The sequence below is a fragment of the Mesoplodon densirostris genome, chromosome 6, assembly GCF_025265405.1.
Source record: "Mesoplodon densirostris isolate mMesDen1 chromosome 6, mMesDen1 primary haplotype, whole genome shotgun sequence".
In the NCBI taxonomy this organism is placed as follows: domain Eukaryota; kingdom Metazoa; phylum Chordata; class Mammalia; order Artiodactyla; family Ziphiidae; genus Mesoplodon; species Mesoplodon densirostris.
The window spans coordinates 71,363,053-71,389,545 of NC_082666.1; the positions used below are offsets into that span (position 1 = coordinate 71,363,053).

At 37.9% G+C, this 26,493-nt stretch overlaps 1 protein-coding gene across 8 annotated transcripts in view; it reads right to left on the reverse strand.

Moving 5' to 3' along the window:
- The window catches only part of JAK2 (Janus kinase 2), a 263,827-nt gene that overhangs the window by 79,507 nt on the left and 157,827 nt on the right, over nt 1–26,493 (reverse strand). For all 8 annotated transcript variants that reach the window (XM_060102217.1, XM_060102215.1, XM_060102218.1 and 5 more), the window contains one exon: nt 19,766–20,017. In XM_060102217.1, the coding sequence (XP_059958200.1) occupies nt 19,766–19,991 (226 nt within the window). In that variant the 5' untranslated portion in view covers nt 19,992–20,017. The remainder of the gene's footprint in view (nt 1–19,765; nt 20,018–26,493) is intronic.

The following is a 26,493-nucleotide window of genomic DNA, read 5'->3' on the forward strand; positions in this document are numbered from 1 at the left end:
CAAAGAAGGACACTACAGAATGATCAAGGGGGCAGTCCAAGAAGAAGATATAACAATTGTAAATATTTATGTACCCAACATAGGAGCACCTCAATACATAAGGCAAATGCTAACAGCCATAAGAGGGGAAATGCACAGTAACACAAGAATAGTAGGGAACTTTAACACCCCACTTTCACCAATGGACAGATCATCCAAAATGAAAATAAATAAAGAAACACAAGCTTTAAATGACACATTAGACAAGATGGATTTAATATTTAGAGGACAACATTCCATCCAGAAACAACAGAATACACTTTCTTCTCAAGTGCTCATGGGAATTCTCCAGGATAGATCATATCTTGGGTCACAAATCAAGCCTTGGTAAATTTAAGAAAACTGAAATGGTATCAAGTATCTTTTCTGACCACAACACTATGAAACTAGATATTAACTACAGGAAAAAATATGTAAAAAATACAAACACATGGAGGCCAAACAATAAGCTACTAAATAACCAAGAGATCACTGAAGAAATCAAACAGGAAATTAAAAAATACCTAGAAACAAATGACAATGAAAACATGATGACCCAAAATCTATGGGATGCAGCAAAAGCAGTTCTAAGAGGGAAGTTTATAGCAATACAATCCTCCCTCAAGAAAGAAGAAAAATTTCAAACAAACAACCTAAACTTACACCTAAAGCAATTAGAGAAAAAGAAAAAAAAAACCCAAAGTTAGCAGAAGGAATGAAATCATAAAGATCAGATCAGAAATAAATGGAAAAGAAATGAACGAAACAATAGCAAAGATCAGTAAAAATAAAAGCTGGTTCTCTGAGAAGATAAAAAAAAATTGATTAACCATTACCCATACTCATCAAGAAAAAACGGGAGAAGACTCAAATCAACAGAATTAGAAAAGAAGAAGTAACAACTGACACTGCAGAAATACAAAGGATCATGAGGGATTACTGCAAACAACTATATGCCAATAAAATGGACAACCTGGAAGAAATGGACAAATGCTTAGAAAAGCACAACCTTCTGAGACTGAACCAGGAAGAAATAGAAAATATAAACAGACCAATCACAAGCGCTGAAATTGAAACTGTGATTAAAAATCTTCCAACAAGGGGGGCTTCCCTGGTGGCGCAGTGGTTGAGAGTCTGCCTGCCGATGCAGGGGACACGGGTTCATGCCCCGGTTTGGGAGGATCCTGCATGCCGCAAAGCAGCTGTGCCTATGAGCCATGGCCGCTGAGCCTGTGCGTCCAGAGCCTATGCTCCGCAACGGGAGAGGCCACAACAGTGAGAGGCCCGTGTACCACAAAAAAAAAAAAAAAAAAAAAAATCTTCCAACAAACAAAAGCCCAGGACCAGATGACTTCACAGGAGAATTCTATCGAACATTTAGGGAAGAGCTTACACCTATCCTTCTCAAACTCTTCCAAAATATAGCAGAAGGAACACTCGCAAACTCATTCTATGAGGCCATCATCATCCTGATACCAAAACCAGACAAAGATGTCTCAAAAAAGAAAACTACAGGCCAATATCACTGATGAACATAGATGCAAAAATCCTCAACAAAATACTAGCAAACAGAATCCAAGAACACATTAAAAGGATCATACACCATGATCAAGTGGGGTTTATCCCAAATTCTTCAATATACACAAATCAACCAATGTGATACGCCATATTAAAAAACTGAAGGATAAAAACCACTTGATAATCTCAATAGACGCAGAAAAAGCTTTCAGTAAAGTTCAACACCCATTTATGATAAAAACTCTCGAGACAGTAGGCACAGAGGGAACTTCCCTCAACATAATAAAGGCCATATATGAGAAACCCACAGCCAACATCGTTCTCAATGGTGGAAAACTGAATCCATTTCCTCTAAAATCAGGAACAAGATAGGATGCCCACTCTCACCACTATTATTCAACACAGTTTTGGAAGTCTTAGCCACAGCAATCAGAGAAGAAAAAGAAATAAAATGAATCCAAATCAGAAAAGAAGTAAAGCTGTCACTGTTTGCAGATGACATGATACTATAGAGGATCCTAAAGATGATACCAGAAAACTACTAAAGCTAATGAATGAATTTGGTAAGGTTGCAGGATACAAAATTAACACACAGCAATCGGTTGCATTTCTATACACTAACAACAAAAGGTCAAAAAGAGACATTCAAGAAACAATCCCATCTACCACTGCATCAAAAACATTAAAATACCTGTGAATAAACACACCTAAGGAGATGAAAGACCTGTACTCTGAAAAGTTTAAGACGGTGATGAAAGAAATAAAAGATGATACAAACAGACAGAGAGATATACCATGTTCTTGGATTGGAAGAATCAACATTGTGAAAATGGCTAAACTACCCAAAGCAATCTACAGATTCAATGCAATCCTTATCAAATTACCAATGGCATTTGTCACAGAACTAGAACAAAAAATTTCACAATTTGAATGGAAACACAAAAGACCTCCAACAGACAAAGCAATCTTGAGAAAGAAAAACGGAGCTCGAGGAATCAGGCTCCTGCACTTCAGACTATACTACAAAGCTACTGTAATCATGACAGTATGGTACTGGCACAAAAACAGAAATATGGATCAATGGAACAGTATAGAAAGCCCAGAGATAAACCCACGCACATATGGTCACCTTATTTTTGATAAAGGAGCTATGAATATACAATGGAGAAAAGACAGCCTCTTCAATAAGTGGTGCTGGGAAAACTGGACAGCTCCATGTAAAAGAATGAAATTAGAACACTCCCTAACACCATACACAAAAATAAACTCAAAGTGAATTAGAGACCTAAATGTAAGGCCAGATACTTTAAAACTCTTAGAGGAAGACACAGGCAGAACACTCTATGACATACATCACAGCAAGATCCTTTCTGACCCACCTCCTAGAGAAATGGAAATAAAATAAACAAGTGGGACATAATGAAACTTAAAAGCTTTTGCAGAGCAAAGGAAACCATAAACAAGACAAAAAGACAATCCTCATAATGGGACAAAATATTTGCAAACGACACAACTGACAAAGGATTAATCTCCAAAATATACAAGCAGCTCATGTACCTCAATATCAAAATAAACAACCCAATCCAAAAATGGGCAGAAGATCTAAATAGACATTTCACCAAAGAAAATATACAAACTGCCAACAAACACATGAAAGGATGCTCAACATCACTAACCACTAGAGAAATGCAAATCAAAACTACAGTGAGGTATCACCTCACACCGGTCAGAATGGCCATCATCAAAAAATCTACAAACAATAAATGCTGGAGAGGGTGTAGAGAAAAGGGAACCCTCTTGCACTATTGGTGGGAATGTAAATTGATACAGCCAGTATGCAGAACAGTATGGAGGTTCCTTAAAAATCTAAAAATAGAACTACCATATGACCCAGCAATCCCACTACTGGGCATATACCCTGAGAAAAGCATAATTTAAAAACCATCATGTACCATAATGTTCATTGCAGCTCTATTTACAATAGCCAGGACATGGAAGCAACCTAAGTGTCCCTCGACAGGTGAATGCATAAAGAAGATGTGGTACATATATACAATGGAATATTACTCAGCCATAATAAGAAATGAAATTGAGTTATTTGTAGTGAGGTGGATGGACCTAGGGTCTGTAATACAGAGTGAAATATGTCAGAAAGAGAAAAACAAATACTGTATGCTAACACATATATAGGGAATCTTAAAAAACAAGAACAAAAACAAAATAAAAAACGGTTCTGATGAAGCTAGGGGCAGGACAGGAATAAAGAAACATGCAGTTGTAGAGAATGGACTTGAGGACATGGGGAAGGTGAAGGGCAAGCTGGGATGAAGTGAGAGAGTAACACTGACATATATACACTACAAACTGTAAAACAAATAGCTAGTAGGAAGCAGCTGATAGCACAGGGAGATCAGCTCGGTGCTGTGTGACCACCTAGAGGGGTGGAATAGGGAGGGTGGGAGGGAGATGCAAGAAGGAGAGGATATGGGGATATATGTATACATATAGCTGATTCACTTTGTTATACAGCAAAAACTAACACAACATTGTAAAGCAATTATATTCCAATAAAGATGTTTTAAAAATGAAAAAAAAAAAGAATAAAGATCTCAAATCAGTAACTTCATTATACGTCTTAACGAACTATAAAAAGAGCAGACTAAATCCATAGTCAATAGCAAGAAGGAAAATATAAAGACTAGAGTAGCAATAAGGGAAAGACTGAATAAAAAAAATAGAGAAAATCAATGAAACCAAATGTGGGTTCTACAAAAAGATTAAGAAAAGTGACAAAACTTTAGCTAGAATGAACAAGAAAAAAAAAAGAGAAAAGATTCAAATTACCAAATCAGAAATGTAAATGGGAACAGTACACTATTGGAATTAAAGAAATTAAAGGGATTATAAGAAAATTCTATAAAAAATTATCTACCAAAAATTAGATAACCTAGGTGAAACAGAAAAATTCCTAGAAACTTAATCATCAAAACTGACTCTAGAAGAAATAGAAATAAAGAAATTGAATCTGTAATCAAAAACTTCTGAACAAAGAAAAGCTCAGAACCAGGTAATTTCCCTGCTTGCTGAATTCTACCAATCTTTTAAAGAAGAAATGACAGAAATCTTTCTCGAAATCTTCAAGAAAATGAAGAGGGAATGCTTCCAAACTGATCCAATCAGGGCAGCATCACCCTGACACCAAAGCCAAGCAAAGACACTGTAGGAAACCTACAGACCAATATGCTTGATGAATATAGATGCAAATATCCTCAACAAAATAGTAGCAAACCATATCCAACAAAATACTAAGAGGATTATACACCATTACCAGATGGGATTTATCCCAGGAATACAGGGTGGTTAAACATATGAAAATTATTATCTCAATTTATACACAAAAAGTACCTGACAAAAACCAATACCCTTTATGACTTTAAATACTTAGACTAGGAATAGAAGAGAACTTCCTCAACCTGATAAAGGGCACTTAAGAAGAACCTACAAGTAACTTCATAATGAGTGCTCAAAGACTAAAAACCTATCCCTAAGAAAAGCAACAAGACAAGGATACCCATATTGACCACGTTTTTTCCACATTGTAATGGAAGTTATATCCAGAGCAATTAGACAAGAAAAAGAAATAAAAGACATCCAAATGGGGAAGGAAGAATTAAAACTGTGCCTATCTGCACATGACATGATCTTTATAAAGAAAACAGTAAAGAACCCCCCCTCGAAAAGAACAATCAGAGCTTATAAATGAATTCAGCAAAGTTGTAGGATACAAGATCAACATGCAAAAATCAGTTGTACTTCTATACACTAGCAATGCACAATCCAAAAAGGATAACAAAAAAGTTCCATTCACAACATCCAAGTGAATAAAATACCTATGAATAAATTTAAGAGGTAAAAGTCTTATACACTTTTAGCACTTATATAACACTGCTGAAAAAATTGAAGAACACCTAAAAAGGCAAAAACACATGTAATGTTCACTGACTGGAAGACTTTAAGATGGCAATATTCCCCAAATTAACCTATATATTCAGTGCAATCCCTACTGTAATCTCAGCTGTCTTTACGGCAGTAATTGACAAGTTAATCATAAAATTCATATAAATATTGAAGGGACGAGAGGGCCAAACAATCTTTAAAAAGAACAAGAAAGTTGGAAAACTAACACATCCTGATTTCAAAACTTACTACAAAGCTACAATGTGTGGTACTGGCAGTAGGAGAGAAATACAACCCAATGGAATAGAACTGGAAATCCAGAGATAAGCCCATTTGTCTATGGACCAACAAGATTTTGCCAAGTGATCTGAGACTACTGAGCGGGGAAATCAAAGTCTCTTCATCAAAGAGTGCTGTGATCTACATGTAAACATTCATGTGTTACTAGCATCTTACACTTCACAGAATTTTTATAAGGTTCATCCATGTTGTACCATGTATTTGATATTATTCAGCCATAGAAGAATGATGTACTAATATATGGTACAACATGGATGAACTTTATAAACACTATACAAAATGGAAGAAGTCAGTAATAAATGGATATTCCCATGCAAAAGAATAACACTGAATCCCTACCTCAGACCATCTGCAAAAATGAACCCAAAATGAATCAAAGCAAAAATTGTAAAACTCCTAGAAAAGAAAATGTAAGGGGAGTTTGTCATGACCTTAGATTTGGTAAATGGATTCTTAGATATGACATAAAAACACAAGCAACAACAACTAAAGTTGATAAACTGGGCCTCATTAAAATTAAAAATAGGGCTTCCCTGGTGGCGCAGTGGTTGAGAGTCCATCTGCCGATGCAGGGGACACGGGTTCGTGCCCCGGTCCGGGAAGATCCCACATGCCGTGAAGCGGCTGGGCCCGTGAGCCGTGGCCGCTGAGCCTGCGCGTCTGGAGCCTGTGCTCTGCAATGGGAGAGGCCACAACAGTGAGAGGCCTGCATACCGCAAAAAAAAATAAATAAATAAATAATAATAATAATAATAATAATAAAAATATTTGCTTCAAAGGACACTGTCCAGATCCAGATAATGAAAAGACAAAATACAAAAAGGGAGAAAATATATCCAAATCATATACTTGATAGGGGATCTCTATCTAGAAAATATAACTATTAAATATAATATTAAATATTAAATAAATATAAATATTAAATATAACTATTAAAAACTATTAAAAACTATTTTAAAAAATAACAAAAAAGTAAACAAGCCATTTAAAAAGTGGGCAAATGATCTGAATATTTCTCCAAAGAAAATATGCAGTGGCCAATAAGCAATGCAAAGAAGTTCAAATCATTAGTGATCAGAGAAAAATACAAAAACTATGATCTATTACTTCATACACACTAGGATGGATATAATTTTTTAAAGTCAGATAATTACAACTGTTATTAATAAGGATGTGCCAAAATCTGAACCCTAGCACACTACTGGTATAAATGTTAAATGGTGCAGCCACTTTCAAAAACAGTCTAGGAGTTCCTCAAGAAGTTAAACATAAGATTACTATTTGACCCAGCAATCCTAGATTTATACACAACAGAAATGAAGTCATACGTCCACAGAAAAACTTGTATACAAATGTTCACAGAAACATTATTCACGATAGCCAAAAGTTGGAAATAGCCCAAATTTCCATCAACTGATCAGTGGTTAAACAAGAGGTATATCAACACAACACAATGTAGTATATCAACACAATATTATTCAGCCATGAAAGAATTAAGTACTGATAAATGATACAACACAAATGAAACTTATAAACATTAAAATGAATTTAAGAAGCCAGTAACAAAAGGCCAAATATTATATAATCCAAATTTATTGAGACAGAAAGGCAAATTTACTAAGACAGAAAGTAGTTTAGTGGTTGCCTAAGACTGGGGAGGGATGGAGAGTTGGGAAGTGATACCCAGTAAGCACAGGGTTTTCTTGGGGGAGAAGAAAAAGTTCTAAAATTGATTGTGGTGATGGTTGGGCAACTCTGTGAGGATAGTACAAACTACTGAATTGTACATATTTAAAACGTGAAATATATGACTTGGAATGTATGATATTGAATTATATATCAATAAAGCTTTTTTTTTTTTTTTTTTTTTTTCTTTTTGCGGTATGTGGGCCTCTCACTGTTGTGGCCTCTCCCGTTGCGGAGCACAGGCTCCGGATGCGCAGGCCCAGCGGCCATGGCTCACGGGCCCAGCCACTCCGCGGCATATGGGATCCTCCCAGACCGGGGCACGAACCTGTATCCCCTGCATCGGCAGGCGGACTCTTAACCACTGCGCCACCAGGGAGGCCCTCAATAAAGCTTTTGAAAAAATATATGAAATGTATTACTTGAAATGTATGGTATTGAGTTACATATCAATACAGCTTTTACAAAAAATAAACATGAGATACTACTTCACACCCACTGCTATGATTCAGGGTTAGATGGCTCCATGGGTGTTGGCTTGGCTGAATGAATGCGTGAACCATCTCTTGACTGGTCACACTTTTCAGTATTAAAGATTAGGGCCCTGAAAACTCTACTTCCAAAAACCCCAAAAGGGATTCTAAGATCAAATTAAAGAATAAAAGTCATTTGGTCAATTTCCTCACTTTAAAAGAGAGATAAACATAGTACCTTGTTCTGTGTCAGTCTCAGCCTAGCAATAACATTGCTACTGAACAGAAGTACCTAAAGACCCACCCAGAACTAAGGCAACCCCCACAGACATTTCCCCTTCCAGAATCAATACTGTGGCTGGACTAGCCCTTATGGATCTTACTATGATTACAAGACGTACTTCAGCAACAACCACCAGGGAACTGCGAAAAATAAACGTTTATTATTCACAAGTCCTGGCCACACAGCAAGGTCACGGGTAGAGAGCTAGTGAATGCAAACCTGGGGTTCTGTCTTTATTGGGGTTGAAAGTGAGGTGCCTAGGGTCTCACAGGTTTCTTTCTGAGACTGAGGTGCCTAGGGTCTCATAGGTTTCTTTTTATTGATGAATTTAAAACATAAAGCCGGAATGAAAGCACAAGAAGAGAAAAGCAAGAGGTCAAATGGTCAGTATCTAAGTTATCTAAGTCAGACCTCTTTAAAAACAGGAACTTCATGGGTGGGGTGGCCTGGCTCTTTATCTAGTCCTATAGCTGGCAATCTGTTTATTTGAAATGGATGTCTTTCAAGTGGCTACCTAGACAATCAAAAGCTTAATACTAGACACACTGCAGTCAACAAAGCTAGTTGTCAGATAACTCCAGGAGCAAACAATCCTTCAGGACCCTGACTTTCAGCCTCACTGTGATTTCCAAGAAATAGCTACAGCTTGGATTCCTGGCTACAGTACTAACTAGGAGTGTGGTGAGCAGAAAGCTCTTCTCTGCTGGTAGCCATTCATGCAAGAAGTTTCCTAAGATGAACCCTCTTCCAGATTAATCTTCCTGGGAAAGTCTCAAGATGGTGGAGGAGAAGGACATGAACTCACCCCTTCTTACAAAAACACCAAAATCATAACTAGCTGCTGAACAACCATTGACAAACAAACGCTGGATCCTACCAAAAAAGATACCCTCCATCCAAAGACAAAGAAGAAGCCACAACAAGACGATAGGAGGGGCACAATCGCAATAAAAGCAAATCTCATACCCACCAGGTGCGCGAACCAGAAACTGGAAAATAATTATACCACAGAAGTTCTCCCACAGGAGTGAAACTCCTGGGCCCCATGTCAGGCTCCCCAATCTGGGGGTCAGGCAACGGGAGGAGGAGCCCCCAGAGAATCTGGCTTTGAAGGCCAGTGGGGTTTGACTAGGGGAAACAGAAATTCCACTCTTAAAGAGTGCACACAAGGTGTCGTGCATACCAGAGGCCAGGGAAAAAAGCAGTAACCTCATAAGAGACCAGGCCAGACTTAACTGTTAGTACTGGAGGGTCTCCTGCATAGGCAAGGGGTGGCTGTGGCTCACTGTGGGGACAGAGACACTGGCAGCAGTAGTTCTGGAAAGTACTCATCGGTGTGAGCCCTCCTGGAGGCTGCCATTTTCTCCCCAAGACCTAGCCCCACCCAACAGCCTGAAGGCTCCAGTGCTGGGATGCCTCAGGCCAAAAAATCAACAGGTCAGGAACACAGCCCCACCCATCACCAGACAGGGTTTAAAGTCTTCCTGAGCATGGCCCTGACCACCAGAGGGACAAGACCCAGTTCCACCCACCAATGGGTGGAACCAGTCCCTCCCACAAGCCTCTTACACACCCTCATCCACCAGAGGGAAGACAGCAGAAGCAAGAAGAATTACAATTCTGCAGTCTGTGAAAAAGAAACTGCAATCACAGAAAGGTAGACAAAATGAGATGGCAGAGGAATATGTCCCAGATGAAGGAATAAGATAAGACCCGAGAAGAACAGCTAAGTGAAGTGGACATAGGCAATCCACTAGAAAAAGAATTCAGAGTAATGATAGTGAAGACGAACCAAGATCTTGGAAAAAGAATGGAAGCACAGATCGAGAAGATACAAGAAATGTTTAACAAAGACCTAGAACTAAAGAACACACAGATCAACAACACAATAACTGAAATGAAAAATACACCAGAAGGAATCAATAGCAGAATAACTAAGGCAAAAGAATGCATAAGTGAGCTGGAAGACAGAATGGTGGAAATCACTGCCTCACAACAGAATAAAAAGGATGAAAGAAATGAGGAGAGCCTCAGAGACCTCTGGAACAACACTGAACGCACCAACATTCACATTATATGGGTCCCATAACGAGAAGAGAGAGAGAAAAGACCTGAGAAAATATTTGAAGAGTAATAGTTGAAAACTTCCCTAACGTGGGAAAGTAGACAGCCACCCAACTCAAGGAAGCACAGAGAGTCCCATACAGGATTAATTCAAGGAGGAACATGCTGAGACACACAATAATCAAACTGACAAATATTAAAGACGAAAAAATATTAAAAGCAACAAGGGAAAAGTAACAAACAACATATAAGGAAACTCCCATAAGGTTATCAGCTGATTTCTCAGCAGAAACTCTGCAGGTCAGAAGGGAATGGCACAATATATTTCAAGTGATGAAAGGGAAGAACCTACAACCAAGAATCCTCTACCCAGCAAGGATCTCATTCAGATTCGACAGAGAAATCAAAAGCTTTACAAACAAAAGCTAAGACAATTCAGCACCACCAGAACAGCTCTGCAACAAATGCTAAAGGAATATCTCAAAGGTGAAAAGAAAAGTCCACAACTAGAAACAAGAAAATTATGAATGGAAAAGCTCACCAGTAAAGGCAATCATACAGTAAAGATAGGAAATCATCCACACAGAAATATGATATCAAAACCAGCAGTTGTGAGAAGAGGAGAGGACAACTGCAGGATAACTGGAAATGCATTTGAAATTAAAAGATCAGCAACTTATAACAATTTTGTTTATATACAGACTGCTATATCAAAACCTCATGGCCACTGCAAACTGAAAATCTACAATAGATACACGTAAAAAAAAAAAAGGGAAAGGAATCCAAACACAACACTAAAGTTAGTCATCAAATCTCAAGAGAACAAAAGAGTAAGGGAAGAAAAAAGACCTACAAAAATAAATCCAAAACAATTAACAAAATGGCAATAAGAATATACATATTATAATTATCTTAAACATAAACAGATTAAATGCTCCAAACAGAAGACACAGACTGGCTGAATGGATACAAAAACTAGACTCGTATATATGCTGTCTACAAAAGGTCCACTTCAGATCTAGGAACACATACAGACTGAAAGTGAGGGAATGGAAAAAGGTATTTCATGCACATGGAAATCAAAAGAAAGCTGGAGTAGCAATACTCATATCAGACAAAATAGACATTAAAATAAAGACTGTTATAAGAGACAAAGAAGGACACTACATAATGATCAAGGGGTCAGTCCAAGAAGAGGATATAACAATTGTAAATATATATGTACCCAACACAGGAGCACCTCAGTAAAGGAGGCAAGTACTAACAGCCATAAAGGGAGAAATCGACAGTAACAAAATAATAGTGGGGGACTTGAACACTCCACTTCCATCAATGAAGAGATCATCCTGACAGAAAATCAATAAGGAAATACATGCCTTAAGTGACAAATTAGACCAGATGTATTTAATTTTTATAGAGCATTCCATCCAAAAGCTGCAGAATACACATTCTTCTCAAGTGCACATGGAACATTCTCCAGGAGTGAACACATGCTGTGCCACAAAGCCAGCCTCAGTAAATTTAAGAACACTGAAATCATATCAAGCATCTTTTCTGACCAAAATGCTATGAGATTAGAAATTAACTATGAGACAAAAAAACTGTAAAAAACAGAAACACATGCAGGCTAGACAATATGCTACTAAACAACCAACAGATCACTGAAGAAATCAAACAGGAAATCAAAAAATACCTACAGACAAATGGAAACAAAAGCACGACAATCCAAAACCTATGGGATGCAGCAAAAGCAGTTCTAAGAGGGAAGTTTACAGCAATACAATCTTACCTCAGGAAACAAGAAAAAACTCAAATGAAAAACCTAACCTTACACCTAAAACAACTACAGAAAGAAGAACAAACAAAACCCAAAGTTAGTAGAAGGAAAGAAATCATAAAGATCAGAGCAAAAAGAAATGAAATAGAAACTAAGAAAAAAGAAAAGATCAATGAAACTAAAGGTTAGTTCTTTGAAAAGATAAATAAAATTGATAAACCTTTAGCCAGACTCATCAAGAAAAAGGGGGAGAGGGCTCAAACCAATAAAATTTAAAATGAAAAAGGAGAAGTTAAAATGGACATCACAGAAATACAAAGGATCATAAGAGACTGCTACATGCAACTGTATGCCAATAAAATGGACAACCTGGAAGAAGTGGACAAATTCTTAAAAAGGTACAATTTCCCAAAATGAAACCAGGAAGAAATAGAAAATATGAACAGATGGATCAGAAGTACTGAAACTGAAAATGTGATTTAAAAACTCCCAACTAATAAAGTCCAGGACAAGATGGCTTCACAAGCATATTCTATCAAACATCTACAGAAGAATTAATACCTATCCTTCTGCAACTATTCCAAAAAACTGCAGAGGAAGGAACACTCCCAAACTCATTCTATGAGGCCACCATTACCATGATACCAAAACCAGACAAAGATACCACAAAAAAAGAAAATTACAGGCCAATATCACTGATAAACATAGACGCAAAAAGCCTCAACAAAGTACTACCAATTCGAACCCGACAATACATTAAAAAGATCATACACCATGATCAAAGTGGGATTTATCCCAGGAATGCAGAGATTTTTCAATGTCCTCAAATCAATCAGTGTGAATCACCACATCAAAGAACTGAAGAATAAAAACTATATGATAATCCCGATACAGAAAAAGCTTTTGACAAAACTCAATACTCATTTATGATAAAAACTCTCCAGAAAGTGGGCATGTAGGGAACCTACCTCAACATAATAAAGGCCATATATGAGAAACCTACAGCTAACATCATACTCAATGGTGAAAACCTGAAAGCATTTCCTCTAAGATCAGGAACAAAACAAGGATGTCCACTCTCGCCACTTGTATTCAACATAGTTTTGGAAGTCCTAGCCACAGCAATGAGATAAGAAAAAGAAATAAAAGGAATCCAAGTTGGAAAAGAAGAAGTAAAACTGTCACTGTTTGCAGATGACATGATACTATACATGGAAAATCCTAAAGATGCTACCAGAAAACTACTAGAGCTCATCAATAAATTCAGTAAAGTTGCAGGATACAAAATTAACACATAGCAATCTGTTGCATTCTATACACTAACAACGAAAGATCAGGAAGAGAAATTCAAGAAACAATCCCATCTACCATCACACCAAAAAGAATAAAATACCTAAGAATAAACCTATCTAAGGAGACAAAGGACCTGTACTCTAAAAACTATTAAGATGCTGATGAAAGAAATTGAAGATGATACAAGCAGATGGAAAGATATAACACGTTCTTGGACTGAAACAATTAATATTATCAAAATGACTATACTACCCAAGGCAATCTACAGATTCAATGCAATCCCTATCAAATTACCAATGGCATTTGTCACAGAACTAGAACAAAAAATTTCACAATTTGTATGGAAACACAGAAGACCCCGAATAGCCAAAGCAATCTTGAGAAAGAAAAACGGAGCTCAAGGAATCAGGCTCCTGGACTTCAGACTCTACTACAAAGCTACAGTAATCAAGACAGTATGGTACTGGTACAAAAACAGAAATATAGATCAAGGGAGCAGGACAGAAAGCCCAGAGATAAACCCACACACATATCACCTTATCTTTGATAAAGGAGGCAAGAATATACAATGGAGAAAAGACAGCCTCTTCAATAAGTGGTGCTGGGAAAACTGGACAGCTACATGTAAAACAATGAAATCAGAACACTTCTTAACAGCATACACAAAAATAAACTCAAAATGGATTAAAGACCTAAATGTAAGGCCAGACACTATAAAACTCTTAAGAGGAAAACATAGGCAGAACACTCTATGACATAAATCACAGCAAGATCCTTTTTGACCCACCTCCTCCAGAAATGGAAATAAAAACAAAAATAAATAAATGGGACCTAATGAAACTTAAAAGCTTTTGCACAGCAAAGGAAACCATAAACAAAACGAAAAGACAACCCACAGAACGGGAGAAAATATTTACAAACCATGTGACTGACAAAGGATTAGTCTCCAATATTTACAAACACCTCATGCGTATCAAAAAAGCAAACAACCCAATCAAAATATGGGCAGAAAACCTGAATAGACATTTCTCCAAAGAAGACATATAGATGGCCAAGAGGCACAGGAAAAGGTGCTCAACATTGCTAATTATTAGAGAAATACAAATCAAATCTACAAGATATCACCTCACACCAGTCAGAATGGCCATAATGAAAAAAATCTATAAACGATAAATGCTGGAGAGGGTGTGGAGAAAAGGGAACTCTTCTGCACTGTTGTGCAAACAACAGTGGGAATGTAAATTGGGACAGCCACTATGGAGAACATTTTGGAGGCTCCTTAAAAATCTAAAAATAGAGCTACCATATGAGCCAGGAATCCCACTCCTGGGCATATATCCGGAGAAAAACATGGTTTGAAAGGATACATGCATCTCAATGTTCATTGCAGCACTATTTACAATAGCTAATACATGGAAGCAACCTAAATGTCCATTGACAGAGGAATGTATAAAGAAGATGTGGTACATATATACAGTGGAATATTACTCAGCCATAAAAAAGAATGAAATAATGCCATTTGTGGCAACATGGAGGACCTGGAGATTATCATACTAAGTGAAGTAAGTCAGACAGAGAAAGCCAAGTATCATATGATATCACTTATATGCAGAATCTAAAAAAATGATACAAATGAACTTATTTACAAAACAGAAACAGACTCACAGACTTAGAGAACTTATGGTTACCGGTGGGGAAGGATGGGGGAGACGGATAGATTGGGAGTTTGGGATTGACATGTACACACTGCTATATTTAAAATATATAACCGGGCTTCCCTGGTGGTGCAGTGATTAAGAATCTGCCTGCCAATGCAGGGGACACGGGTTTGAGCCCTGGTCTGGGTAGATTCCACATGCCACAGAGCAACTAAGCCTGTGTGCCACAATTACTGAGCCTGTGCTCTAGAGCCCACAAGCCACAACTACGGAAGCCCATGTGCCACAACTACGGAAGCCCACACACCTAGAGCCCGTGCTCCGCAACAAGAGAAGCCACTGCAATGAGAAGCCCACACACCTCGATGAAGAGTAGACCCCGCTCGCCGCAACTAGAGAAAGCCCGCGTGCAGCAATGAAGACCCAACACAGCCAAAAATAAAAATAAATAAATTTTAAAAAATAAATAAAATAAAATAGATAACCAACAAGGACCTACTGTATAGCACAGCGCTGCTCAATATTCTGTAATAACCTAAATGGGAAAAGAATTGGAAAAGAATAGATACATGTATATGTATAACTGAATCACTTTGCTGTACACCTGAAACTAACACAACATTGTTAATCAACTATGTTCCAATATAAAGTAAAAAATTTTTTAAAAAGCTAATTGTCAGGGGCTTACACTATAACATCTACACACCCTAGTGCTGTTGTAAGAATTGAGTAACACACATAAAGCACTTAACACAGTGTCAATGAATTTTAGCTAGTTGAAAGAGGTGAACGGGGTACAGCTATAACATTAACTCCATATTCTACTCTTTGGGGATTGAGAAAAGAATAAAGGTCATTTAAAAGGAATACATTTCCCCTAAACATTTTTTACAATTAGAGGTTACTACAGATCAAGATTCTTCATTAAATACAAATATCTCAATATTAAAACTATTTGTCATTTATAAATAAACTTATTGCAAATTATTTTATCATCAAAACCATACTTAACAAAGGGTCATCAACGTAAGTTCTGATTGCAGCTAGATACAATAAAGGGCATTTGGGGATGGGAATGGAAAGGAATATGAGGATACTAGATACGTGAGTAGTTCAGTCAAGAAAGAGTAACTGGCACAGGGCTCAGAGAGAGGTGGGAGGATTCCAGGATAACTCTACATAGCTATTTGGTCTAAACCTTGCTGTCTCTATGCTAGGGAAAACTATCTCATAACATATCTTTGAAATATAACTCATAAAGGCTGTAGATATGATATCAGAATAATTGTCTTTTCAGTTCACAGATTCTCTGAATCAAGCAGAATAACATCTGGACATGACTGAGAGAATATAGGGAGAGCCTGGATTTTAAGCCTGATTCAATGACACCTCTGGGTATCCTCACTGGGGAAGGAGAAAATTTATTCTCAATACTGAAGAAAGAAATTATTTGTGGCCAAGAGGGAAAAGTGTAGCAGACTACATTACTGCTCACAAATACTCACTCTTCTCTTCCCAGTCCCTGAGAGGACCACCCCATCTGACTAACACTGGCTTGGCCATATGACTTGGTTTGGCCAATGGAATCTGAGCAGAAGTGAGAGTGTGTTAGTTCCAAGCAGAGGCAGTAGGGAGGTATTTCGTTTCCAGCAGCCCTCATGTTTTTTTTGCCTTTTACCAGGTGAACATCATGTCTCATATAGGGGGTACTCCTTCAGCCTGGCATCCAAACTGAGAACATACATGGAACAAACACCTACTGGCTACCTCAGTTTACCATGTATGTTATGAGCCACAGCCATCTATATGTGGTGTTACAACTTCTCATGTGATCTCACATACTTTCCTTCTACAGCCTCACACTAACTCACAGGATGCAACCTTTCCAGCGCCCACTTCCACAAGCAAGCTTCAAGACTTTTTTAAGGTAAAGTGCCAAATATATTGCAGGTTTTATATATTTTGTTACCATTTAACATGTGCTGTTTTTATTGTTTTTTTTAATGTCATGAAGTTTAGAATGTTATGCCACTAATCTCATTTTTCCTCTAAGCCCTATGGTTTTTAGTACACAATTCTGCACAGCACAGTGCATTTTAGGAACACCTATTTCACACTATAACATAACTGACTGTATCTTGAAAAAAGAGACACAAATATCCATAATCCAAAGAGACAAGTTCTATAACTGAGCCACATATGGGTAGAAAATCAACTGAGATAAGGTGATACTTAACCTTATGACCTGATCACCCCACCGCCAGATACAATCACACTGGGAGATTAGGTTTCAACATATTAATTTGAGGGAGAAGAAATACATTCAATCTATAGCATTCTGTTCCTGGACCCCCAAAATAATATCCTTCTCACATTCAAAATATGTTCATTCTATTCCCAACAGCCCCAAAAGTGTTAACTCATTCCAACATCAACTCAAAGTCTGAGTTCAAAGTCTCATCTAAATATCATCTAAAGCAAATTTGGATGAGACTCAAGGTACAATTCATCCTGAGGTTCTCCAGCTGTAAACCTGTGAAATTAAACAAGTTATGTGCTTCCAAAATACAATGGCAGAACAGGCACAGGACAGATATTTAGAAGAAAGGTGTGACAAGTCTCAAGCAAGTCTAAAACCCAACAGGGCAAATTCCATTGGACCTTAAGGTCCATGAATAATCCTCTAACTTGATACTCTGCCCTCCAGGCCCACTGAAGCAGAGGTCCTACCTACAGGACACACTTGGGCAGTATTCCCGCCCCTTCAGCTTTGCTGGGCAGAGGGTGGGCACCTAAGGCTCCTGGCAGCCCTGCCCTGGTGGATTTGGGTGGCTCCTGTTCTTTGAAATCTAGGTGGAGTCAGACATGCCCCCTGGGCCTGTGCACTCTCCACTAGTGGAGATGGCTTATTCCACCAGTTTGCTGCCTGCACCCTGCTGAGAGGCAGCTGCTGCACCAGAGGCTGCCAGAACCACATCTGGGGTAGCCAAGGAGCTCAGCACCAGCAGTGCACCAGCAGAGCCCTCAAGGTGAGGTAGCACCAAGCAGCAAGCTCAAGGTCTCCAAACACTGGCATCTCCTCCTTTGAAATCATTCTGCCTCCAGACCCTGTGCTAAGACAGTAGCCCTGGTGATTTCTGAACTGTCTTCAGGGTCATTCTTCTATTGTTTTAGGTAGCAGCATCTGGTTCCTGTTGAGATGGTTTATCCACACTAATCTTAAAAAATGGTTGCTTGGCCACACCCTTAGTGTTCTCTTCTGAACAGGCTTTCTCATCTTTTGGATAGGTGGGGAATTTTCCAAATTTTTAAGTCCTGCTTCCTTTTTGCTTAACATTTATAATTATGCTTTTAAGTTATTTCTCTCTAATTATACTATGTTGACCTAAAACAAATAGGCTGCCAGGTATTTTTCCAGAAAAGATAGATTTACTTGGGATCAGCAGGGAACTGCAATCTGGGGTCTGCAATCATGGTGAACCACATGGAAGCTCCCCCAAGGCAAGGGAAGGAGAACACTCTCCTAGAGGGGAGGGCTACAGTAAACAAGGAGCCCAAGGTTTTTCATTGTTTGAGTCCTTGTCAGGAAAGAAGAGGAGTCTTTCTTCTTCCTCTTGGGCTCTGGTATCCTTGCAGGGCATGAGAACTCCCCCTTCTGGTCTCCTGATTCTATTTTATTGAGGTTTCTGTTTATTAACTTTTTACAACTATAAGCAGTTAGGAGGGCTCAAGCCACACCTTCAAACCTTTGTTTAGAAATTACTTCAAGTAAATATCCAATTTCATTGCTCACAAGTTCTACATTCTACAAAGCACTAAAACATGAACATAACTCAGCCAAGTTCTTTGACACTTTACAACAAGGATCACTTTTCTTTCAGTTTCCAATAACACAGTCCTCATTTCCACCTGAGATCTTATCAGAATGGTCTTTACAGTACACAATTCTACCAATATTCTGCGCAGGATTACACAGGTGTTCTCTAAGAAGATTGAGGTTTTTCTGTACACCTCAACTCCTTTCAAGTCCACACCAGAATCTCCTGTTCACAACAATGTAGGCTTTTTCTAGCATGCACCTCAAAACTCTTCCATTTCCCATTACCCAGTTCCAAAGCCACTTCAACATTTTTAGGAATTTATTACAGCACCCCTCCACTTCTCAGTACCAATTTTTGTTTTAGTTCATTCAGGATACTATAACAAAAATACCACAGACAAGGTGGTTTATAAAAAAAATAGAAATGTATTTCTCACATTTCTGGAGGTTTGGAAGTACAAAATCAAGGTGCTGGCAGATGTGGTGTCTAATGAGGACCCAATTCCTAGTTCATAGATAGTTCATCTTCTTATTCATCTTCTTGCTATGTCCACACATGGCAGAAGGAGCAAAGGAACTCTCAGTGGTCTCTTTAACAAAGGTACCAGTCCCACTGATGAGGAAGCCACCCTCATAACTGATTCATCTCTCAAAAGCCCCACTTCCAAACTCATCACATTAGAAGAGTAGGTTTCAACACAAATTGGGGAACACAAACATTCAGTCTATACCACTAGCTCAACACAGAATTTACCTTAAATTCTGCTTTAGTGATATTCTCATTTTATATGCATATGAAAACACTTGTCAGTCACAGAAGCATAAAAAATACATTATACATGTACATTGTGTTAAGAGTAGCATAATTAAAGCATGGATATATTAATAAGACGAAAAACACTACTTTTTAACACTTACCACAAGCTTTAGAAGCAGCAACACAAATCTCTTCTGCAACATACTCCCCAGTTGGAAACTTGAGATAATCCCCCTCGGCTTTTCCAAGGGAATGATAAAGATAGACCTGTAGGACTGGATCTATTTGCTTCACAGAATTAGCATTTCCAGGAATATCACCATTCTGATGTACAGGAGATGAGGATGTTCCTTCCATTTCTGTCATTGTAAGGCATGCCATTCCCATGCAGGGTCTTTTTTCAGAACATTTGCCTGTAAGAGAAACCAAAGTTACAAATGAAAGTGATATTCATAAGTTATCCTTCATATATAAAGAAGTCTTCACTGACAGCAATGACTCTGTCAAATCCATTAACTGAATAACTATCATGTACAGTCATTTCTCAGACAGATACTGAGGGTTTTGTTCCAGACCAGTGCAATAAAGCCACACAAATTTATTGGTCTCCCAGTACCTATAAAAGTTATATTTACACTATACTGTAGTATACTGAGTATGCAATAGCATTATGTCTAAAAAAAATTGTACATACCTTAATTAAAAAATACTTTATTGCTAACCATCATCTGAGCCTTCAGCAATCTGTAATCTTTTCACAATAGTATTATCAAAGATCACTGATCATAGATCACCGTAACAAATATAATAATAATGAAGAAGTTTGAAATATTGCAAGAAGTATCAAAATGTGACAAAGAGACATGAAGTGAGCAAATGTTTTTGGGAAATTGGCACGTATAGACTTGCTTAACACAGGGCTGCCACAAACCTTCAATTGTAAAAAACCAGTATTGGGGAAGCACAATAAAATGAGGTATGCCCATACTACTATATACAAAGCACAGTGAGAGATATCAAAATTATAAACTTCCTGTGGACAATGACAATAAAACTGAAGCTTATACGCTAACTGAGGAACCACAATATAAATATATAACACTAACAGAACAAACAAAATCAGTTACAGACAACAGAAGAAGAGATTCCACAAAGCAACATGATTTCTCAACAGATTACTCTGACAATTGCTTATTGGAATCTGGAAGGGAAAAATAACATTTCAAGCTGGGATTAACTGATGAGCTTTATTAGAGGAGGTCATATTTAAAACTGTTCTTGAAGCATGGATTGGATTTTGATGGATGGAAGAGGAAGAATGTTCTGGAAGAGTGGAACTGTTCTGAAGAGTAGAAAGATACAAGATATGTTCAATAATTTATTGGTCTGAGTGAAGTATTTGAGAAGTTATACCATTTAGGAAAGGATTAAAAATACAGATGGATAGGGACTTCCCTGGTGGTCCAGTGGTAAAGAATCTGCCTTGCAATGCAGGGGACGCTGGTTCAATCCCTGGTCAGGGAACTAAGATCCCACACGCCGCGGGGCAACTAAGCCCACGAGCCACAACTACCGAGCTCCCACGCCTCAACACGAGAGGCCGTGTGCTGCAAACTACAGAGCCCATGCACCTTGGAGCCCGTGCACCACAACTAGAGAGAAGCCTGCACGCCACAACTAAGACCCGGATACTTGTAACAAAACTGCAGCTACATACCCAGTATGCATTTCCCCCTTCTTCCTTGATACAAAGGCCCAAATGGGGGGGTATACCAATGTACCCCCCAAAAAAACCTCTACTTCCCACAGATGGATAGCCATGTGAACCAGTTTAAGCAAATGAGATTTACGTGAAAGTTGCTGGGTGGTACTTTCAGGAGCACTCCTTAAAAAAAGGCTGACGTAGCTGGCATGTCTCCTTTTACTTTTTCCCCTTCACCTTCTGTCTGAATCTAAGCATGAATATAGGTAGGGCAGTCATCTTAACACCATGTAACCATGAAGGAAAGGCCAAGAGAATAAATGACCTGGCAACCTTAAGCAGCTGAATCAACGTCAGGAATCCCCTACCAACCATCAGACACCTTATTACGTATAAGTAAGTGCAATCCTAACTGATACAGTACGAAATAAAAGAAGGTCCAAATGTCAGACGAAAGAATTTAAACTTTATCCCACAGTCAATAATGATTAGAAAGGTGAGCTGATATAGTTAGAAAGCTATTACAATAACCTAGGCAGTACTAAGATTCTGAACTGAAACAGCAACAGTTGGATGGTTATAGGTAACAAAAGAGGAAGACTTGATGCACCATGAGGACTAACTGAATATAGAAGCCAGAAGTAAAAGATAGTATGAGGATTTCAAACTTGGGAGATCTGTAATACCATTATTAGAAGGACTTTGTCCCTTGACTTTGGAAGGTGAGGAGAATAAAGACTACTGTTTTTAAAGACTTTTATTCAGGAATGAAAGCAGGGCAATTAGACCAAAATCTAGCTGGCAGCTAAAACATGAGACTGATATTTGGAAGACCTGAAAATTTGACAACCTTCCCCACAGATGTAATCATTTAAATCATGAGCTACGTGAAGGAAGAGGACGGGAATAATAGCAAACACACTTGCACAGCATTTACTATATGCCAGGCACCGTTCTAAATACAGATATTAAATAAATGAAGTGATTATTAAGTGAATTGCAATATGAAACATAGTTCTACATTCAACTACAAGGACCTTATTCTATTAGAGAAAATACTAGAGTTAATACTTATTCAAATAATATAAAACTATCAGTGTGTAAAAACGAAACAAAAAACTGGCAATTGTGAGCAAAACTCCAAGATTTTTGAAGTTCCTCTGCATTTGGATAGGCAAATTTAAACACTTTTAATTTGTTCAAAAATAGAAAATTTTAAAAACATTTCTCCTACTCTATTACACTATCTCTGTTACTCAGCTATAGAAAACCATCAGATGAATTCTTAGCCATTAAAGAGCAAATATGCTAGAACTTCACCAGTTTGTGCTCACCATTATTTTGGATCCTATGCCTTCCTTTTGGACTCACTTTTTCTTACTGAAATATATATATATTTTTTTTTTTTTTGCTGTACACGGGCCTCTCACTGCTGTGGCCTCCCCCGTTGCGGAGCACAGGCTCCGGACACACAGGCTCCGCGGCCATGGCTCGCGGGCCCAGCCGCTCCGCGGCATGTGGGATCCTCCGGGATCGGGGCACGAACCCGTGTCCCCTGCATCGGCAGGCGGACTCTCAACCACTGCGCCACCAGGGAAGCCCTGAAATATATTTTTTAGTACATCTCTCAGTGAGGCATTAAGGGTTTTTCTGTTGTAGTCTTTGAAATAAATTTTTTTCAGCTGTACTAAGGTATAATTAACAAATAAAATATTTAAAGTATAAAACATGATGATTTAATATATGTATACATTGTGAAAGGCTCCCCCCATTAAGTCAATTAACACCTCCATCAACCTCATGAATTTACCGTTTTGGTGGGTGAGGGAACATTTAAATTCTACTCTTTAGAAAATTTCGATTCTACAACACAGTGCTATCAACCACAGTCACATTATACACAGATCCTCAGAACTTATTTATCTTATAAGAGAAAATCTACCCTTTTACCCATTTCTATTTCCCCCAACCCTGGCAACCACTTTTCTACTGTCTGTTTCCTAAACTTTTTAAGATTCCACATATAAGTGATAACATGCAGTATTTGTGGTTCTGGCTGGCTTATTTCACTTAGCATAATGTCCTCCAGGCTCATCCACATTGTCACAAATGACAACTATTCCTTTTTAAAAGCTGAATAATATTCCTCTGTGTGTGTGTGTGCGAGCGTGTGCACACGCGCACATATATATACACCATGTTTTCTTGATCCATTCGTCTGTTGACAGATACTTAGGTTGTTTCCATACCTTGGCTGTTGCAAATGATGCTGCAATGAATGTGGAAGTACAGATATCTCTTCAGAATAATGTTTAAATTTCCATTGGACATATACCCAGAAGTGGGATTGCTGGATCATATAGTAGCTTTATTTTTAATTTCTTGAGGAATGCCATACTGTCTCCATAGTGGCTGTTCCAGTTTACATTCCCACCAAAAACTTACAAGGGATCCTTTTCCCCACATCCTCTCCAGTATTTTTTATCTTTTGTCCTTTGAATGATAGACATACTAATAGGTGTGAGGTGATATCTCACTATGGTCTTGATTTGCATTTCCCTGATGATTAATGATGCTGAGTACCTTCTCATGTACCTGTTGGCCATTTTTGTATGTCTTTGGAAAAAATTCAGATCCTTTGACCATTTTTTAATTGGGTTATTTGGGGGTTTGTTGTTATTGAGTTATATGAGTTCCGTATGTATTTCAGATATTAGCCTCTTAACAGATGGGTAGTTGACAAATATTTTCTCCAGGTTGGCTTTTCATTCTGTTGATGGTTTCCTTTGCTAAGCAGAAGCTTTTTAGTTTGATGTAGTCCCACTTGTTTATTTTTTACTTTTGTTTGCTTTGCTTTTGTGTCAAATCCAAAAAAAAAAAAATCATTGCCAAGACGAATGCAACAGAGCATAACCCTTATGTTTTAGGTCTTAAGTACAACTCCTTAATCCATTTTGAGTTAATTTTTCTGCATGGTGTAAGATAAGGGTTCGTTTTACCCTTTCACATGTGACTACCCAGTTTTTCCAACACCATATATTGAAAAGACCATCTTTTCTGCATGTATAGACTTTACTTCTTTGTCAAAAATTAATTGACCATATATGCATGGGTTTAGTTCAGGGCTCTCCTATTCCATTCCACTGATCTATGCATCTGTTTCTAATGTCAATACCATACTGTTTGCTTGCTCGTTTGTTTTTAATACCATGCTGTTTTGATTACTACAGCTTTGTACATAGTTTAATATTAGGAATTATGATGACTCCAACTTTGTTCTTTCTTAAGACAGTTTTGGCTATTTGGAATCTTCTGTGGTTCCATACACATTTTAGGTTTGTTCTTCATCTGTGAAAAATGCAATTGGAATTTTGATAGGGACTGCATTGAATCTGCAGATCACTTTGGGTAGTATGGACATTTGAACAGTATTAATTCCTCCTGTCTATGAGCACCGCATATCTTTCTGTTTATATGTGTCTTCTTCGACATCTTGCATCAATGTCATATAGTTTTCAGTGTACAGTTATTTAACTCCTTGCTTAAATTTATTCCCAAATATTTTATTATTTTTGATGCTATTGTAATACAGATTATTTTTCTTAATCTCTCTGGTAGTTCATTTTTAGTGTATACAAACACAAATGATTTTTGTATACTGACTTTATATCCTACAACTTATAATGAATTTATTAGTTCTAACAGTTTCTTGGTGGAGTCTTTTGGGTTTTCTACATATAATAACATGTCACTTGCAAATAGAGACATTTTTACTTCTTCCTTTCTGATACTGGTATCTTTTATTTCTCTTTTCTTGCATAACTGTTCTGGCTAGAACTTCCAGTTCTATTTTGAATAAAAGTGGTGAAAACAGGTAACCTTGTCTTGTTCCAGATCTTGAGGGAAAGCTTTCAGCTTTTCATCACTGAGTATGATGTTAGATGTGAGCCTGTGATACATGACTTATTATAATTAAGGAACATTTCTTCTATATCCAAATTGTTGAGAGTTTTTATCATAAATGGATGTTGAATTCTGTCAAATGCTTTTTCTGCCTCTATTGAGATGACCATATGATCTAACTTGACCTAACTGTAATTTAGTTCCCGTATTTCCTTATTGACTTTCTGTCTACCTATCAATTGTTCAAAGCAGGGTATCAAAGTCCCCTACTAGTTTTGTATTGCTATATACTTTTCCCTTCAGATCAGTTAATGTTTGCTTCATATGTTTAGGTGTTCCTCTTTAGGGTACATAAGTAGTTACTAGTTCCTCTTGATGAACTGACCCCCTTCATCATTACACAATGACCTTCTTTATCTCTTGGTACAGTCTTTGGTTTAGAGTCTATTTTGTCTGATATAAGTATACTTATCTGTGCTTTCTTTTGGCTACCATTTGATGTAATATTTTCCCCATCCCTTAATTTTCAGTCTAGGTGTGTCTTTAAAGCTGAAATGAGTTTCCTTTTTTTAAAATAAATAAATAAATGTATTTTAATAAAACAAAACAAAACTGACCAGGAATAAAGGGCAGAGAGGAGAGGAATTCTCGGCCAACCTTCTCTGCACAGTAGAATCACCTGGGCCTCCTTTCTAGTGATTCTAATTGAATTAATCAGATCTGGGCGTGGAACTTGCATGCATTTTTAAGCTTCTTGGATTGTTCTCATAAGCTCCAGGGGCAAAAACAACTGAGTTAAAGGAATGTCAGTGCAAAGGGGGAATCAGAAAACACTGGGCACACCCGTGCATACTGTAGGCTCTTGCACCCTAGAGTCAATCAGCTCTACTACCAGTTCCTACTTCATGACCTTGAGCAGCTTACTTCCTCTCTCTGATCTTTGGCTTCTTCATCTCTCTAAGATGTATGTTTTCCTTCTCTTTCTGGTCTAAAATCACTTCCAAGTGGCTGACTTGAGACTCAGCCTCTGCCATCCTACATGTCCATTCACTGTCATCGTCAAGACTTTTGGACAGCAAATCTTTACTTTGCAACATCTCAAGAAGCTTTTTAATAGACTCATCTCGGGCACTGAGGGTCTGTTTCTGCATTTTGATTCTCAGCTCCATTTCCTCCAAGGTCTTCCTCAATAGGAACAGTTCCTTAGCCTGTCATGCTCAGCTTGGAGCTGCTGAAGTTCTCCTCCGTCAGTTCAACGGTGAAGTGCTCTGCTCCTCGGCTGCC